The 18,758-nt window shown below is 41.6% G+C and overlaps 1 protein-coding gene across 4 annotated transcripts; it reads left to right on the top strand.

Moving 5' to 3' along the window:
• Positions 1–1,403: 1,403 nt before the first annotated feature.
• On the top strand, positions 1,404–18,281 carry LOC124482955 (protein NLRC3-like). Of its 4 annotated transcripts, none has more exons than XM_047043424.1 (10): positions 1,404–1,551; positions 8,690–8,959; positions 9,396–9,527; positions 9,773–9,961; positions 12,469–12,510; positions 13,143–14,937; positions 15,797–15,969; positions 16,041–16,223; positions 16,740–16,907; positions 17,426–18,281. In XM_047043424.1, the coding sequence occupies exons 2-7, from the start codon at positions 8,701–8,703 to the stop codon at positions 15,864–15,866; spliced, it is 2,487 nt and encodes an 828-aa protein (XP_046899380.1). In that variant the 5' UTR covers positions 1,404–1,551; positions 8,690–8,700; the 3' UTR covers positions 15,867–15,969; positions 16,041–16,223; positions 16,740–16,907; positions 17,426–18,281. The 4 variants fall into 4 exon arrangements, with proteins under 4 accessions (XP_046899380.1, XP_046899378.1, XP_046899379.1 ...); XM_047043422.1 differs by having other exon boundaries at positions 9,770–9,961; XM_047043423.1 differs by lacking the exon at positions 16,041–16,223 and having other exon boundaries at positions 9,770–9,961.
• The last annotated feature ends 477 nt before the right edge of the window (positions 18,282–18,758 follow it).

Here is an 18,758-nt window from a genome sequence, read left to right as displayed (position 1 = left end):
CCTCCATCACCTCTCTCTCTTCCATCACCCCTCTCTATCCTCCATCACCTCTCTCTGTGTGAGTGCTGTAGGCGAGGAGTATGTGTGTGTGCTTTTCCTTGTGAAGTCTGTGTGTTGCTTGTGTTGTCTGTGTGTCTTGTACATCATGATGAACCTGTGTGGGTATAAACTGTTGTGTTTTTATCGTCATGTTGGCAGCAATGTGCAGAGCGCCTACTACTCACTGTGGTTTTGAAAAGCACAGGCTGTTCTGTGTCACAGTGAGGGGTTTGTCGGTGTCACCGCCGACTGTCTTTTTTTGTCACCTGTGTTTTAGCTTGACTCAATAAATCTGTTTCCAAATGTGGATCTGTGTCATTTACATGCATTCGTATCAGCGCTGGACTTTTACCAGTTGTACTGAACAGTCTTGTTGACAGTCATGCCAGTGTAACAGACGTGGTCTTGCAAGTTCCCTCAGAGGTATACGGGCCACTGTCCACTCCGACCGGGAGTTGACCTCACCACCTCTGACTTCCCAAGCGCCACCACTACCAACTACGCCAACGAAAAGCTAGCAATTTGCTGACGCGGGTGGCCTGTTACATACTTGAGGAGTGAGTTTCACCATACAGAGGCTACATTTACCCCTCAAACTCACTCCGGCCAGCTAGCTGATGCTAACCTAGCGATCCGGGTCACGGCACCAGTGTAACAGACGTGGTCTTGCAAGTTCCGTCAGAGGTATACGGGCCACTGTCCGCTCCGACAGGGAGTCGAACTCGCCACCTCTGACTTCCCAAGCGCCACCACTACCAACGAAAAGCTAGCAATTCGCTGACGCGGGTGGCCTGCTACATACTTGAGGAGTGATTTTCACCATACACAGGCTACACCAGCAAGTATTTAAAAATCAGCATACGTGTTTGTCAACTGCTAGATGGGCATCAATTAAAACATTTACTTTACTCGAATAACATAACATTTTATTTGTTTAAACTTGATCAAATGCAGGGCTCTCAAGTCTCATGTTTTTCCCCATGAGACTCACGCATTACTCTGCTGGGAAGAGATAACACTAATGAACCAGACACAGGCATATGGAGGGAGGTTTTCTGCTGGGATGGTAGCTGTCTCAAGTTATACAGAGTATGGTGGCTCTGAAGTGCCAAACACCCTCTTACAACCCCCCAAATTAACACACGTACTAGTATCATTCATTAAAACTGTTTTATATAGGCCTACAAGAAACATATTTTATAAAAGTAGATAGAGATCTTGGTCTCAGAATAACCACAGGTCAAAATATTGGCTGAAAATGTTTTATTCAAATTTGCATTTTTCTATCATGTCTAAACTGGTTGTGGGCTGTACTACACCTGTCATGTCATGGCATGTCGCTTAGCTACACAGAGAGGCGGAGTTCTAAACTCAATAAGGAAGTAAGGTGAAAGACTCGGGAAAGTGGATGATAGTTTTTAACTCGCTCCTATACTTCAATTCTACACAACGGTTTGTTAGTTTATTCGAGATTAAAAAGTAGTCCATCTGTCCGTGTCCTCTCTCCTACAGGTAGGTCAATGATTAGAACACCTGTGTGGTTTTAACGTCGTAGCAAAATCGGTCAATTTGTTAACCGACTTCCTTCTTTCAGGTCAGATTCAGTATTAGTCTAATGTTCCTAATCTTCCCATTTTAAACGTTATTATTTCATTCATAAACATTGCAATTCTGTCAGTAAAACAAGCCATGTTTCACAGGAGACGAAGGCTTACAGATACAATGAATTACAACAAAAAGACTTAACTTGTAAATAGGTGTTGTGCCACCAGATGCGCACAAACCACTTTAATCAAAAGGTGAAGGATTTCGTCTTGAAATCGCAACCAAACGGAAAATAGATTTTTTTGGGTGAAGAGACGAGCTTTGGTTATTTGTGTAAATAACTGATGTTCTTCTCAACACAAAATCCTTAAAACTCGTAATTCAAAACCAGTGGCAGATTTAGCAAATTGGGGCCCAAGGCAAAGGTATGTCTGGGGCGCCCCCATCCCATCTTTAAAAGAGAACAAAAACAAAAATGAACGACTGAATGGTGGATAGGCAGGTAAAGCTAATCTACAGGGAAGTAAAGGTTGGAAAGGAGAAAAAAACCTTCCCCTTTAGACCCTGCATACATTTGAGTCATTTTAGCAGACACTCTTATCCACAGCGTACACTTCTTTAATCAAATGAAGATGCAAAGCAGAAAACACACAAAGTGTGGCACTACACAAACTAATAGTCACGATGGAACCCAACAGAGAATAAGGTTTCAGATAACACCTGTCTTGGCCAAAATGCCAGGAAAACCAGCACTGTTTATTCTTTTTTTAAGATTAAATCAATAAAACCAGCAAAACAATTAGTTAGGGTAAACCCCCACAAACAGTCATATACTTAGCAAATATTGTCAAGATGAATAATTGACTTTGTTTGAGTGAGTGAGTGAGTGAGTGAAGGAGTGAAGGAGTGAGGGAGTGAGGGAGTGAGAGAGTGAGGGAGTGAGGGAGTGAGGGAGTGAGGGAGTGAGGGAGTGAGTGAGGTTGCAATTGGCATTGCACTTTAGATTGACATTTCAAACATTCTACAAACAAACCTATGTACAAGATAAAGGATATTGTAAGTGAAATGACATTGTGTGGGGTTTGTCTGTGTCACAGTGTGGTGTCTGTGTCACAGTGTGGGGTTTGTCTGTGTCACAGTGTGGTATCTGTGTCACAGTGTGGTGTCTGTGTCACAGTATGGTGTCTGTGTCACAGTGTTTGTCTGTGTCACAGTGTGGGGTTTGTTTGTGTCACAGTGTGGGGTTTGTATGTGTCACAGTGTTTGTCAGTTTCACTGCCGGCTGTCTTTACTAGTCACCTGTGTTTTAGCTCGACTCAATAAATCTGTTTCTACATTTTACATTTAGTCATTTCTAAATGTGGATCTGTGTCTTTTACATGTATTCATATCAGTGCCGGACTTTCACTCGTTGGATGTACTGAACAGTCTTGTTGACAGTCATGCCAGCAAGTATTTAAAAATCAGCATGTAGTGTTTGTCAAATGCTAGATCGGCATTACATTTTATTCATTTAAACTTGATCAAATGCAGGGCTCTCAAGTCTCATGTTTTACCCCATGAGACTCACGCATTTCAACCATTTCTCACGCTGAGAAGTAAGAGATTACTTGTCTATATACAATTAATGAATGAGACACAGGCATATGAAAGGAAGTTTTCTGCTGAAATGATAGCTGTCTCCATTTATACAGAGCTCGGTGGCCCTAAAGTGCAAAACACACCCTCTAATACAATTACAACCCCCCCCCATCCAAAAACGACTAAGGCCGAAATATACTTCTGCGTCTCCGTTTACGGATGGGCAGGCTCACGGATACGCACGGATACGGACGGATAGACAGCGTTTATGGTTCTCCGTAGGCTGTAGATTCAGATGCTGATTTACATGTACTGTTTAGCTGAAATATGAATTGTAAAAACTTTACAAGCAATGGCGGTCTAAGGCATAAAGTTAATATAACTAGAGTAAGCTACTTTTGTCTTCCAAGATGGCGTCCCCATTCATTTCTATGAAAAGTGCTCAGTGGCGCAGTGAGGCAAGCGAGATTGCGAGACTGGACGCGGCCATCTTTCCACTTCCGTGTCTTCCTGTCCAACTTTAAACAGTGGTTCTTTTTTTCCTTAGCTCCGAGAGCTCATGTAAATCGGCTATTGGCCAATGTGAACTTTTGTGCTCGTGCCCTGTTAGTATCCGCCAGCACATTTGCAGGCAACTTTCATTGACTAAGCAAATAAATGGGTTGCTAGTTTACCCATTTCGGATTGGTTTCAAACTTAGCAAAAATCGGGAAAAATTATTCTATGAAAAAGCTAGTAGTATGAGCCAGGTTCGAGAATCAAACTAAAATTATTGGGGGAGATAGTTTTGTAAATGTTGAATGGAGTTAATAGAATAAATACGACCGGAAGAGTCGGAAACCTAACCGTACATGCAATACCACCTACATCCACCGGGGCCGTTGCTTCAAGCCGAGGGGCGAGGGGTGGGGGCTTGGTCTAAGGATTCTGTTCTTCCTGCGTCACGGAAACCCCATGACGCAAGCGATTCTTAATACTGACCAATCACAGCCAAGGGGGTCTCCGTAACTCTCCGTAGCTACGACGGATAGTTAAAAATTCAGGAGGTGCACGTCAAGCTCTCCGAGGCTCTCCGAGCAGGCGCGTCGCACCCGTGGGGGATGTGGGTGTTTTAACACCCACACTTTTCCCGGTGAGAGGGTTAAACACCCACACTTTTTCTGCAGTTTTTCCACAGTTTTACACAAACGTCTTGCGTCAAACTGCCTCCGTAACTACGTCGTAGGCTATGTATAGCGATTATATTGCCTGAGTGAACAGAACTGCGTCCATAGCAACGCTCTGTTTTTCATGGCAACGGTGTGTTATACTTCGCAGCGGTCTTAACAGACCGTATTCTACACTGGAATTTAACCAATAGTCCAGTACTTTTAAGAAATGTAATGCAAGTATCTTTAGTGTTTGCTGTACACGTGTTATCACCGTTAATGTGTTACATCAATGTAAAGCTTAACTCTTAAATACTGGTACAAATTGCTATCGTACTGTAATTAGGTAACCTAGATACAACCTGAGCTAACGTTAGCTAACTGAACCTATCATTTAACATTAGGCTGTTAGCTAGCTAGCTAGGTTGTATTTTGCCATTTGTGTTCGTAAAGTTTAATGTCCGGTGGCATTTTCATCTCTTTTTATATGCCGTTACTGTAGCTAAATGCGTAACGTTAGCAGATATTTAGAAAATGGTGTGTTTATCAGTTGTAACTACAGGATGGAAGGTACTGTAACTGCACCTTTTTAACTTCACAAGCAACGTCTTTTTGTCACGCAGTATCAAGATGCAGAAAAGAAAGAGGCAGGAGAATATTGACACTTTTTTCGAGAGAAATCCTGTACGTGAAGTTGAAAGCTGAACGTTGAACATTTTTGACATTAAACAACAGTAGCCTATTTCCATTAGATATTGTTTGCATTTACTTCATGATATTACTTTTCAATATTCACTGAGGTTTGCTAGTGCCACAGCTGTAACAGTTTGGCCCTATTCCTTTACCACTGCCCACTATTACTAGCCTGGCTTCCAGCCCAATTTAGCCCCGCCCACCAAAACATTTGGTCGGGAAGTTGGGTCTGGAGTAGCCTGACGTTGTCATACTCATAATTCTAGTCACCACATTTTTTTGTGGGCGGGGCGAAGTTGAGCTGGCAACCAGGCTAGGTATTGTTAATATATTTTGTTTGTATATTTGTAGTTTGTAACAAAAATAATTTCCCCCTGGGATTATTAAAGTATTTCTGATTCTTTAGCAAGTCTACTGTTGTGTATTTTCACCAGCGTTTGTACTTATTTTTCGTGTGTTCCAAGTGTGTTTTTATACTTTTCTAGTATCAGTCATTTAAATGGGATGCTTTTTATATCTTGTATGTTATACATGTTGTACACCTCTGTCATTGTATCCATCGTTTCTATTGTTAATAAACAAATCACATCCATCCCCCTCACTTTTGAAAAGCGTGCTACGCCCCTGTCTCCGAGGGCTGACGGAGAGCTCGTAGAGGGCGTTCCACGGAGACGAGGGCGTTCCCATGTGTCGTTTTTCGAAAAACGCAGAAGCATATATCGGCCTTAACCTTAGCCTGAACATGAACACACTTCCCCCGAATGCGAAGACACACTCCCCTTAAAGGGTAGGTACCATACCTGTCAACATTGGAGCACCAAAATCCGGGAGATCTTTTTTTGGGGGGGGGGGGGGGGGGGGGGGGGGGGAATTGTCGATGCGGCTTGCTGATTAGACATTAAATTCCTCCGTCCATGTAGCCTACTGTCAGGGACGGACTGGGAGTAAAAATAGGCCCTGGACTTTGATCCAGACCGGCCCACCAGAATCGGTCCCGTATACACCACCACAGCGAGCGCCCTGCTAATGCATGCAACTTCAACGGAAAGGGACTTCAACGCTTAATGCGAGCGCGCATAGCGCGCGAGAGAATTTTTGGTGGCTGATTTGAGCGAAAAGTTTTTTGAGGCTTTATGTAAAACAAACAAACATAGCCGCCTTTTCAATTGGTAAAACGTTGTCCAGTGAAGGTAATTACGTTTCTTGGCCTGGTTTTCCATCTTTATATTGTCTCTAATGCTAGCTTTCGATGTGTCAGTGTCACTGTCGTGTATAAGCGACACTAAGGGCTGCATACACGTTCATTTGGAATAGACCAACCGTCCTGGGGGAAAGGGGGTCCTATGGAAGCAAATCGTGACCAAAATTCAAATGAAAATGCATTTCCATAAATGCATTTTAATTTTAAGAATGTGGCTTCATTATTTGACTCATAAATGAAATTAGTAATCACTCATCCTATTTGCATTTTAATTATCTTCCTTAAGACTGCTCATTCTTTCTCTTAATTAAAATGCAATTAGTACAATTACTCACTGTCTGAGTTTGTCTGTGATTGGAGTTGAAGTTCTAACATTAACTTACACAGCTACTGTAGGTTAGCTAATCGACATAGCCTACGTAAAAAATGTTCAGGAAACCTAAACCCAATGTAAACCTTAAAACTTATGTAACGAGTGTCTAACTTTAACACCGCTACAGAGAATAATAATGATGATCAATGGGAGATGTATCAGAATATCTGGTTCATCGGAAAGATGGTACTGTTTGCACTACAGAATGAAACACACAGAACACGTTGGCTATATTTCAGAGGTAATAGAATTATTTTTGTTATTGTTTTTGATATTTTGTTTCTCTATTACCTCTGTTTTATTTTTTCCCTTCTCATGGAAAAAAAAACACATTTACCAACCAAACAACAATTGCAATTGACTTAATGACAATAACACAAAAAATAGTAATTCCCCAAATCAATATGAAAGTGTCAATAAATTGTTATCCCGGATTCCCTTAAGTTTTATCTATTTATTCTTATTAGCTTGTGGCTTATTTTTGCTTTTAAAATATCTATGGGATTATCACTATATTATATTGATTTGGTTGTGGGACTCTTATTTTGGAAAACGGGCTTGACTTTTTGGATATTATTTTACTCTAATTAAATGAGAGGATTATTGATTTTGATTGAAAGTACAAGTATAAAAAACAACAAATATATAAATACACAAGTCAAGTATTAGAACAACTAATTCAAAAAAATCCCTCACTCCAACCTCATTCCTAAATCACAGCATATACAAAACACAGTGCTGCGGCGTGAACTCACGCGCACTCACAAAGATTTTGTACAAGTCTTTCAAAACAACAAACAACACAAAAATGATCAGTCCGGGTCCAAGTGTCTGGCTCCAGGGTAGTCACAAAACAAATCAAATAGAATCAGGTTCTTGTCCTACCAGTCGTAGCAAGGCTCTTTCTGCTTGATCTCTCAGGCAGCCAGCAGATAGTTGGCCACAGTAGCTAGCAACCCGTAGATGACTCGGTAAGGCTCTCGAGTTCACACCACTCCAACACTGGTACTCAAAGAACCGATCGGGTGTAGCAGGCGAAATCCAAGTCAGTTCGCTGGATTCTCCCCAAGGAATGTAGAAAAATGTAGAAGAAAAGAAAAAAAAGGACACAGCTGAGGCAGCTAACAGTTCTCCAACCGTACTGTAGCAGAGCTTCTTCGGCTAGCCCACCGTAAAAACAAACCACTTCAGGAAAACAAGAAAACAAGAAAAATAACAAATATTCTCTCAATCGATACTCATTCACAAAACAATAACATATATTACTAGCTAACCAAATCAATATCTTCGTCTCTTTCTTTCTTCTCAGTAAAATGCTATTTGTTTTTCTTTCTTTCTGGTCCCTCATCTCTCGTCTCCCTCTAGTTCGGTTAGCCTTCCTTTCTCCGCGCGAGAGCGCGCGAGACCCCAAACTTTCCCGCCTGCACCCCGAAAGATGCACATTCACAGCAAGTTATCCCAACATAAAAACATGAAACATATATGTACATGGATCCACAGCATCAACCTGGGACAAAACCACACCGGCATCACTTTTCTTAATCAACAAATAAATAATAGTTCTTGTATATGACTTTTGTGAATATAATAGTTATTTATTTGTAACTCTTTATAAATAATTGTATTTTACATTTAATTAATTTGTGCCCTGTAACCCTGGGTTACACTTCAAATATTATGCCTTTTTTAATCGCAAAGAGAGCTTGTGGAGCTGTGGAAATATTCTCTGTTCTGCTGTCTGTTCTTATTCTTCTGTATCTTGCAACAAAGGTGTCTCTTCGATTTGAAAAATGCAGCAAAATAAATACTTCTTTCAACAAGAGGTCAAATGAGATGTCAATCAGCATCAAATTTTCAGTAGCGAATAACATTTTGGTGTGTTACCCGGGGTGGCCAATCAGATGTCAGGGGTGTCCAGTGCCACCCCAGACACCCATCTGGCTCCGCTACTGGGTCCGCGCTCAACGAAACTTTTTTTTTTATACTCCAACATCTCTGCGACTTATTGAGTGGCGTATTAATCGCACGACACAACGAATTAAAAACGGAATTCGTAGCCAATGCTTTGAATAATCTATTTTAATCGATTTCATTGATTCGTTGTTGCAGCCCTATCTACAATGGACACAAGTAATGAAGAACAGCTGTTGGGAACTCTGAAGAAGCTCGGGGATGACGATCTGAAGACGTTTCAGTGGTTCCTGAAGAAGAAAGTTCTGGATGGGTTTGATCCCATCCCAAAGAGCAGGTTGGAGGGAGCTGCCAGAACAGACACAGTGGATAGGATGGTGGAGATTTACAGACCTGAAGGAGCTCTGAAGATCACTGTGGAGATCCTGAGGAAGATGGATCAGAATAATTTTGCTAAGTGGCTTATGAGTGAGTATTCTATGGGTATTATTTTTATTTTGTTCTCCCAATTTGGAAATAAAAACAACAATGCAGTGAAAATGCATGCTGCAATGTTATAAGTTGGTATACATTATATCTAGAAATATTTTTTATTCACTTTCAGAGATGCAGTGTAGAGGAGATGTTGCCCTCCTTTCTGTGTCTGCAGTGTTAGTCTGCATGTGTATCTATCACTTAGGACTGCAGACACTGTAAGGACGACTTTCACCCTTCTCTTAACTAAACAATGTGACATTATATTAGTGGTAGTCCAGCATGCTAACACCAACCCCAGTCCACACAGGACAGGAAACCCAGCACAGACACAGGACATGATCCTTACATGTCACCCACAGCTCCACAGAGTGTAACACCTGAGAGGATAAGACAGCCCTGACTCTTCCTGTCTTCTCTCTCCTCACAGGTGTCAGTGATGCTGAGGAGGCAGGTGGGAACAGTTCAACTTCCTGTCTGCCTCAGGAAGTCCAGGGTTCCTCCAACACGACTGAGACTGGAGGCCATGCTGCTGCTCCTGGTGGAAACCCCTCAGAGCATGGTACGTAAGAAATGATCATGATAAAATAGACTGTCATGGTACATAAGAAATGATCATGATGAAATACACTGTCCTGGTAAAAGATGAAGCACAGGCAGTATATGTATAGATAGAGAGCGTAGAGAGTAATATTGTTGGAAATATTCATGCCACAAGTAATGTGTGTGTGTGTGTGTGTGTGTGTGTGTGTGTGTGTGTGTGTGTGTGTGTGTGTGTGTGTGTGTGTGTGTGTGTGTGTGAAGAAGCTACTCCTTGGTCCTCCAACAAAGCTCAGGATGGCAGCATTTTCATGGCTCCAGTGTTAAAGGAGACACATGTTGCAGGAAATCTGACCCTCACTACAACTACTGGAGACAACATAACCATTAACCATAACCCTACAACCTACAATATAACCCAAAATAATAAGGAAATTGTGGACCATCAGAAAAAAGGTAAAAACGTCATCATCTGGCTGATGCTTTAGAAGAAGAAAAAGGTTCTCAGTCATCACAGAACCTTACACAAAGATACTGACATGTATAAATATATACTGATTAGTACAGAATAGATACTGATCAGCTACAATATACAGTGCCCTCCAAAAGTATTGGAACAGTGAGGCCAATTTCTTTATTTTTGCTGTAGACTGAAAACATTTGGGCTTGACATCAAACGATGAATGTGAAACCAGAGATCAACGTTTCAGCTTTTATTTCCAGGTATTTACATCAGGATCTGATGCACAAATTAGAAAATATCACCTTTTTGTTCGAACCCACCCATTTGTCACGTGAGCAAAAGTATTGGAACATATGACTGACAGGTGTGTTTTGTTGCCCAGGTGTGTCCTATTACATACATTATTCAATCAATAAATACCACTGAATGTCTACACTCAGGTTCAGATTGGGTAAGATAGGTTTTGTCTATGCAGACTGTATTCAGAGGTGAAAACAACATGAAAACCGGAGCGCTGTCTTTCGGTGAAAAACAAGCAATTGTGAGTCTTAGAGAAGATGGAAAATCAATCAGAGCCATTGCAGAAACATTGGCCATAGCCAGTACAACCATTTGGAATGTCCTGAAGAAGAAGAAAACTACTGGTGTACTAAGTAACAGACGTCGAACAGGTAGACCAAGGAAAACATCAGCAGTTGATGACAGAAACATTGTGAGAGCTGTAAAGAAAGACCCTAAAACAACTGTTAGTGAGATCAGCAACAACCTCCAGATGGCAGGAGTGAAGGTATCACTATCTACTGTTCGCAGAAGACTTCATGAACAAAAGTACAAGGGCTACACCAGAAGATGCAAACCACTCATTAGCAAGAAGAATAGGAAGGTCAGGCTGGAATTTGCCAAAAAGTACAGAGATGAACCTCAAAAATTCTGGGACAAAGTTTTATGGACTGATGAGACAAAGATTAACTTTTACCAAAGTGATGGAAAGGCTAAAGTTTGGAGAAAGAAAGGAACTGCTCATGATCCCAAACACACAAGCTCATCTGTGAAACACGGTGGAGGTAATGTCATGGCTTGGGCTTGCATGGCTTCTTCTAGGACGGGCTCATTAATCTTCATTGAGGATGTAACACATGATGGCAGCAGCAAAATGAACTCGGAAGTCTACAGAAACATTTTGTCTGCCAATTTAAGGAAAGATGCAACCAAACTGATTGGCAGAGCCTTCATCATGCAGCAAGATAACGACCCAAAACACACTGCCAAAACAACAAAGGAGTTCATCAGGGGCAAGAAATGGAAGGTATTAGACTGGCCAAGTCAATCTCCAGACTTAAACCCTATAGAGCATGCATTTTACCTGCTTAAGAGGAGACTGAAGGGAGGAACCCCACAAAACAAACAACAACTGAAAGAGGCTGCAGTGAAAGCCTGGGAAAGCATCAAAAAGGAAGAATGCAAAAGTTTGGTGACGTCAATGGGTCACAGACTTGCTGCAGTTATTGAAAGCAAAGGATTTGCAACTAAATATTAAGTCTTATTCACTTAAATATGTTTTAAGTATATCTGTTCCAATACTTTTGCTCACATGACAAATGGGTGGATTCAAACAAAATGTGATATTTTCTTAGTTGTGCATCAGATCCTGATGTAAATACCTGGAAATAAAAGCTGAAACGTTGATCTCTGGTCTCACGTTCATTATTTGATGTCAAGCCCAAATGTTTTCAGTCTACAGCAAAAATAAAGGAATTCGCCTCACTGTTCCAATACTTTTGGAGGGCACTGTATATATATAGGGAGTCAGATGGCTGAGCGGTGAGGGAGTCGGGCTAGTAATCAGAAGATTGCTGGATCGATTCCCCGCCGTGCCAAGGACTAAACCATATGATGTACTGTTAGTGTATGACTTTATAGTCTATATTATACAGCAGGTACAACACTGTTCATTACAGTCCTACATTAACATTAGGCTCAGAACTAAACAATATGATGTACTGTTTGGGAAAATAAAGTCTATCTTATCAGTCATAATAATTTTGTCAACCAACACAAGTCGAGATGGGAGAGTCATTAACTAGCCCTCCCGCTGTCCTGGTTGTGTGTAAAGGCCATGTCATCCAGGTAGCACTGTCACAACGATCACACTGGTGGCAAAATGGACAACGCAGACAATGCTGTGGGTCACAACGACCCTGAGACAGTGTGAGGGTTCCTCCTAGTGGTAACTAGTGATATAACATGGTATACCACGTAATATACCCCCTCTTCACATTCCCTCCCCTACGCATCAATGTTGTTGTATTAGGAAAAGTTGCACCGACACGGCGGGAGGGGGAGGGGGGGGGCTCACAACTACCCCAAAACAGACCGAAAGTTAAAGAAAAAGCTTCACTTTATTTTTGTATTAGGTACAGTTGTCGCAACACGACGGTGGGTCACAATGACCCAAAGGCACACAAGGGTTAAATCTACTTGTCTTTCATTATGTTTGTAGAGAGCACATCCCAGGACCCCCAAGGCAGTGAAACACCACCATGGTAAGATGACCAGCCTTTTATTTTGTAAACAGTTGAGAAGAAGATATGCCCACAGATATGTGTAACTCTTACCAGTGTTAAGTGCATCTGGGATAACATTATAATAACACAATAAAGTACCCAATTGTATATATTACCCATGGGTACCCATGTACCCATTCTATATATGATTTGTATATGTATTGATATATGTTACTAATCCTATAAGTGTAGTTGAAGTGTTGACAGTATCTCTCTCTTATTTTCTTCTTGACATCTCTCCCTTGTTTACTGTATTTTTTACTCTTTCCCTATTCTCCCCCTCTCCCTATCTCCATCCTTCTCCCTCTCCCCCTCTCCCCCTTTCCCTTCTCTCACTCTCCTCCCCTTCTCCTGCGCCTCCCTCCTTCTCCCCTCTCTTCCACCTCTCCTTCATTCTTCTCTACCTCTCTCCCTCTGTCTCATTCTACAGTGAGTAGATCCAGTGGGGAGAAACCCTGACCACATCCTGCACGTATTACAGGAAGCACATGACTGTATCCTTAGCCAACATTTTATATAAACACATCGATGGTGTATTATGTATATAACGTATTGTTTGGTAATGAATGGAGTCTGTTAATGTGTGCTTATGTGGAACTTCTACTTGCAGTCATACTCAAACTTAAAAAGGCTCTTCAAGAGAGTTTTAAGACAAAGTTCAAATACCTTTTCGAAGGAACCACAGAAGATGAGACAACTCTCAACAGCTTCTTCATACAACTCTACATGACAACGGGGGAGAGTGAAGGGGTCAATAAAGAACATGAGATCATGCAGATTGAATATCCATCCACAGGCAAAACATCATCAGAAAGGTCAATCCACTATAGTGAAATCTTCAGCCCCCTAGATGAAAAAGAGACAAAGATCCTGACTGTGCTGACGAAGGGCATCCCTGGCATCGGAAAAACCATCTCAGTGCACATGTTCATCCTAGACTGGGCAGAAGGGAAATCAAATCAGGATATAGATTTAATCTTTGTACTTCCATTCCGAGAGCTGAATTTGATCAAAGATGACTTAAGTCTTCATGGTCTTCTGAAGGAATTTCATCCAGAGATTGTCATCCTGAATGAGGTAGAAGACGCACAGATGTTTAACAACCACAAAGTGCTGTTCATCTTGGATGGGATGGATGAGAGCAGATGTCCTCTGGATTTCCATAACAATGAGAGAGTGTCTGATGTCACTAAGAAGTGTCCAGTTGATTTTCTGCTGACCAACATCATGAAGAAGAGTCTGCTTCCCTCTGCTCTCCTCTGGATAACCTCCAGACCTGGAGCAACCAGTCAGATCCCCCGCAGAACCGTCAAAATCAACAGGGAGACAGAAGTTTGTGGCTTTCAAGGAGAACAGAGGCTTGAATATTTCAGGAAGAGATTTTCTGATGATGAGGACCTGGCCAACAGAATCATCGAACACATGAGGACAACAAGGAGCCTTTACATCATGTGTTACATTCCTATAATGTGTTGGATTATCGCTGAGGTCCTAAAAGACATGTTGAGACAAAACAACAGTGGACATATCCCCCAAAGTCTGACTGAAATGTACATTCACTTCCTGATCACTCAAACACAGGTTGCAAGACAGAAGTATCAGGGGGAAACCATCATGGATAAAAAGAAGGTCTTAGAATTAAGAAAAGACTTGATGCTGAAACTTGGACAGGTAGCTTTTGAACAGCTGGTGAAGAGGAGTGTAGTGTTCTATGAGGAAGACCTAAGAACATGTGGGATTGATGTTGATGAAGCTGCAGTGAAATGTGGACTGTGCACAGAAATCCTGAAGTTAAGTCATGGGCTGTATAAGAAGAAGATGTACTGCTTTGTTCACCTGAGCTTTCAGGAGTTCCTCGCTGCTCTCTATGTGTTCTACCGCTGTGTCACCAAGAACATCAGTGCGCTGGAGTCCTTCCTGGAAAACGTGTCTGCAGAGCAGCCCCTGCATGAGTTGCTGAAGAGAATCGTGGATAAAGCTCTACAGAGTGAGAATGGACACCTGGACCTGTTCCTCCGCTTCCTTTTTGGCATCTCACTGGAGTCCAACCAGACTCTCTTACAAGGCCTTCTACCCCAGACAGAGAACACATCAGAGACTGTTGAGGACATGAGAAAATATCTCAGGAAGCCAGACGTAGAGAATATCTCACCAGAGAGGCAAGTCAACCTCTTCCTCTGCTTGACTGAGATGAATGACAGTTCAGTACATGAGGACATTCACCAGTTCCTCATGTCACCAGATCGCGAAGAAGACGCTGTCTCATCGGATCACTGCTCAGCACTGGCTAATGCACTTCTGATGTCACAAGGCGAGCTGGATGAGATGGACCAGAGGAAATACAACACAGATATGCTGGGGCGAAACAGACTGGTCCCAGCAGTGAGGAAATACAGAAAAGCTGTGTAAGTATTTATCTCAAACTCACACGTAATGCTTCACATGTTGATCTGACACCCCTATTGAATTGTCTTTTTTGGTTTTGAGTTTTACACTGGTAAATAAATGTAACTGTGTATAATCAATTCAAACTCTTAATTCAGTAATTTGTCGATGATGTTCATTGTTGGAAATAGGCAAAAAAGGATGACTAATATTAAAACAATTCTTTAACATTTAACATTTTATAGTATTTTTAAATACTATAGTAAGTACTATAGTATTTTTAAAGCAAAAATCATCAATGATTTGCATTATAGCTGGCACATCTGTGGTTAAATTGAGGGAGATTTCAGAGCAGACGATGTAGATATTCCCTGCCAAAAACAGTGGTGGTAATACCACGGAGCTAGGAGCAAAGCGAGCCACTGTTCTGTGCAAGACCAGACGAGCTGGAACTGGGAAGATGGAGCGGTCCATTTGGCGCTGTTGCTTGTCTCACTGCAATGAGCACTTTCCATAGAAATGAATGGTGACGCCCTCTTTAAAGAACAGGCTCGCTGTGTCTACTTTATATAAGTCTATACTCTGACCATGTTGGACAAAGTTACGCTTTCCATTAAATGTGATCGTTGCCTTGCCGTAGAACGAGACGTATGTGTTAAAAAGCTAACTCTGTTTTGGGGTTTGTTTTTTCTAGTATCTAGTAAGTTTAATCAAATAATAAGAAAATAACCTTAATATTACAAACAGATTTTTTTAAGTTGATTTTGTGGAGTTGTTGCAACCCTGGATCTGATCTGAATCCTGGCTGCCAAGAGACCTTGGGTCAACAGTCTTAACCACTTCAGCACACTGTAGCTCATGAATGTTGTGTTTCTACAGACTGACTGACATGTTGCTCAGCCATGAGGACTGTGCATTACTGGCCTCCTTCCTCCAGTCTGCCCTCTGAGAGACCTGTACCTGGGGGGGATTAAGCAGTTTGGGTTCAAAGATGACCTGAACATTGTCGTTGATGCCCTGAGAGGTCCATACTGTAAACTGCAGACACTGAGGTCAGTACCTGTAGAGGAGTCATGATGACAACACAAACATGATTACATTGTGGAATGTTCTGTTTCTACAGACTGACTGACGAGAATCTCAGCTCTCATGACCGTGCATCACTGGCCTCCAATCTCCGGTCACCAGACTGTCCCTAGAGAGAGCTGGAACTGGGGGGGATTAAGCTGATAGATATTAATAATGACAACCTGAGTGTGGTTTTTCCTTCCCTGAGAGATCCACAATGTAAACTGCAGACACTGAGGTCAGTACCTGTAAAGGAATCTTCACATGATGACAACACAAACATGAACACATTGTGGGACTGTTGGTTAGTTTGACATGTTCATCCTGAGAGCCAATTATGAAGCAGTATGTTTTAGTTCAGTTGTTTTACAGACCACTCACAGTCCTTCAGATACAGTATAGGACACAGAAGGTAGGAGAGATGCGAGTGGTTAAATCTACCACAGATGGTTTACCAGAGTAACCACTTCAACTGCAATATTCAACTCAGCAGAGTGAATCATTGTTTTTCTAATCATATTTTACTCGTAGTACATCACTGGCTGTATGGATTACATATGATTTATCAAAGCAGAGTAAATACTACAAAATGATCTGTAAAGACAGAAGCAGTATTATCTGTATGTATCAGGAAAAAACACAGAGGTTTGACAGAGGTGCAGATGGGATGTGAATCCTGGCTGCCAAGAGACCTCCAGTTAACGGTCTTAACCACTTCACCACACTGCAGCTCATGAATGTTCTATTTCTACAGACTGACTGGCATGGAGCTCAACTATGAGGAGTGTACATCACTGGCCTCCTCCCTCCAGTCACCAGACTGTCCTCTGAGAAAGCTGCACCTGGGGGGGTGTATGTATATTTACCCCCGAATTAGTTCTGCTTCCCAGACAAGTCCACTCTCTAAACAGGAGACAATGAGGTAAGTACCTGTAGAGGAGTCTTCACATGATCACAACACAAACATGAACACATTTTTGGACTGTTGGTTAGTTTGACGTGGTCACCCTGAGAGCCAGTTATGAAGCAGTATCTTTTAGTTCAGTTGTTTTACAGACCACTCACAGTCCTTCAGATACAGTATAGGACACAGAAGGTAGGAGAGTTGGAGTGGTAAAATCTACCACTCATACTATTAATTGGTTTACCATAGTAACCATTTAAACAGCAATATTCAACTCAGCAGAGTGAATCAGTGGTTCTTGAATGACGTTTTACATGTAGTACATCACTGGCTGTATGGATTACATGTGCTTTATCAATGAAACACTTCAAAATGATCTTTAAAGACAGAAGCAGTATTATCTGTATGTATCAGGAGAAACACAGAGGTATGACAGAGGTGTAGATGGGATGTAAATCCTGGCTGCCAAGAGACCTTGGGTCAACAGTCTTAACCACTTCACCACCCTGCAGCTCATGAATGTTCTGTTTCTACAGACTGACTGACATGGTAATCAGCCTTGAGGACCAAGCATCCCTGTCTGCCTCCGTCCAGTCACCAGACTGTTCTCTGGAGGATCTGGAGGAGGAAGATGTAATGTGGATGAAGTAGCTGGACGGAGTCTCTACGTGAAGGCTCTCACACCTCATTGTGTAACTTGCTGAATTGCTAGTCATATGTTGATAAGTAAGGGTCAAGATTGTGGTGTGATTGTTTGTTCTTGGGTGTAAAGGGAAGCATTGTGAAGCATTGTTCTGTGGATCCTTGATGTCCTTCTCCTCAGGTATGGCTTGTCCTACACCTCCTTCCTCACCTCTTGCTTTCTCTCTTATTTGCAATAATCATGGTAGCGTAGGTAAGAGTTTGTTTTATTCTGTTCCTGTTCTCCTACAGGGACTACAGAACTACAGAATAACTTTATGCAAACATGCTTTATTAACGTACTCGCACGTGTCTCACATACAGTACAATCCATAGACTTGTTAATTTCTATGGAAAGTGCTCAGTGAGGCAAGCGAGAGCGCAAAATGGACCGTGCCATCTTTCCAGTTCCGGCTCGTCTGGTCTTGCGCAGAACAGTGGCTCGCTTTGCTCCTAGCTCCGAGACTCGTATGAAAACTGGCAGAATGGGGTACAAGCCAATCAAGAAGCAGATACATCATGCTAACTTTACGAAAATCAATGTTATTAGTACTGTATAGTATTACTTTCACTTGGTTTTTAGAAATATGCCTATTTTAAATGGAACATATGTTCCACATACGACCACATATACATTGTTCTTTTTGCTTCGTGTTTTTAGTATGACTGCTTAAGTATTGTGTCGGATTAAATAAACTGTAAACTTGAATATCTGGCTCTGTCGTTGTTCTAGCTTGGCAAAGCAAGATAAGTTAAATAGGCCTATATGTTACTATTATGATGATGATGAAGACTACCAGGGGCGTTGTTAGACAAAGCTCTACTGGGGCACCCCTATTTATATCCCTTTTTTTCTTCCAAGCTTGCTGAACACAATGCACTATAGGCTACAGAAACTCCCCTTGCTTAACCCACTATTACAGTTATATACAGTTCAGGGATGGAAGTGACATATCAGCTTTGGAGGGACATCAATAGTTAATGCCAGCGCTCAAATTGTTTTTGCATTCATTTGAGTGCAAATACTGTTTTTGGAGTTTCACGTAATATTGTTTTTATGTTTTAGTCTAAATAAGATGATCGGGATGTCTAATCATTTAGAAACTTTCTTTCGTTTTGTAATTTTTTCTTAGCCTACCTTAATTCTGACTTGTGGGCATGGAATATACTGGGGCATGGAATATACTG

This window comes from Hypomesus transpacificus, chromosome 2, assembly GCF_021917145.1.
Source record: "Hypomesus transpacificus isolate Combined female chromosome 2, fHypTra1, whole genome shotgun sequence".
Lineage (NCBI taxonomy): Eukaryota > Metazoa > Chordata > Actinopteri > Osmeriformes > Osmeridae > Hypomesus > Hypomesus transpacificus.
Note: the sequence above shows the minus strand (reverse complement) of the source record. Positions and strands in the feature narration are given on the sequence as shown.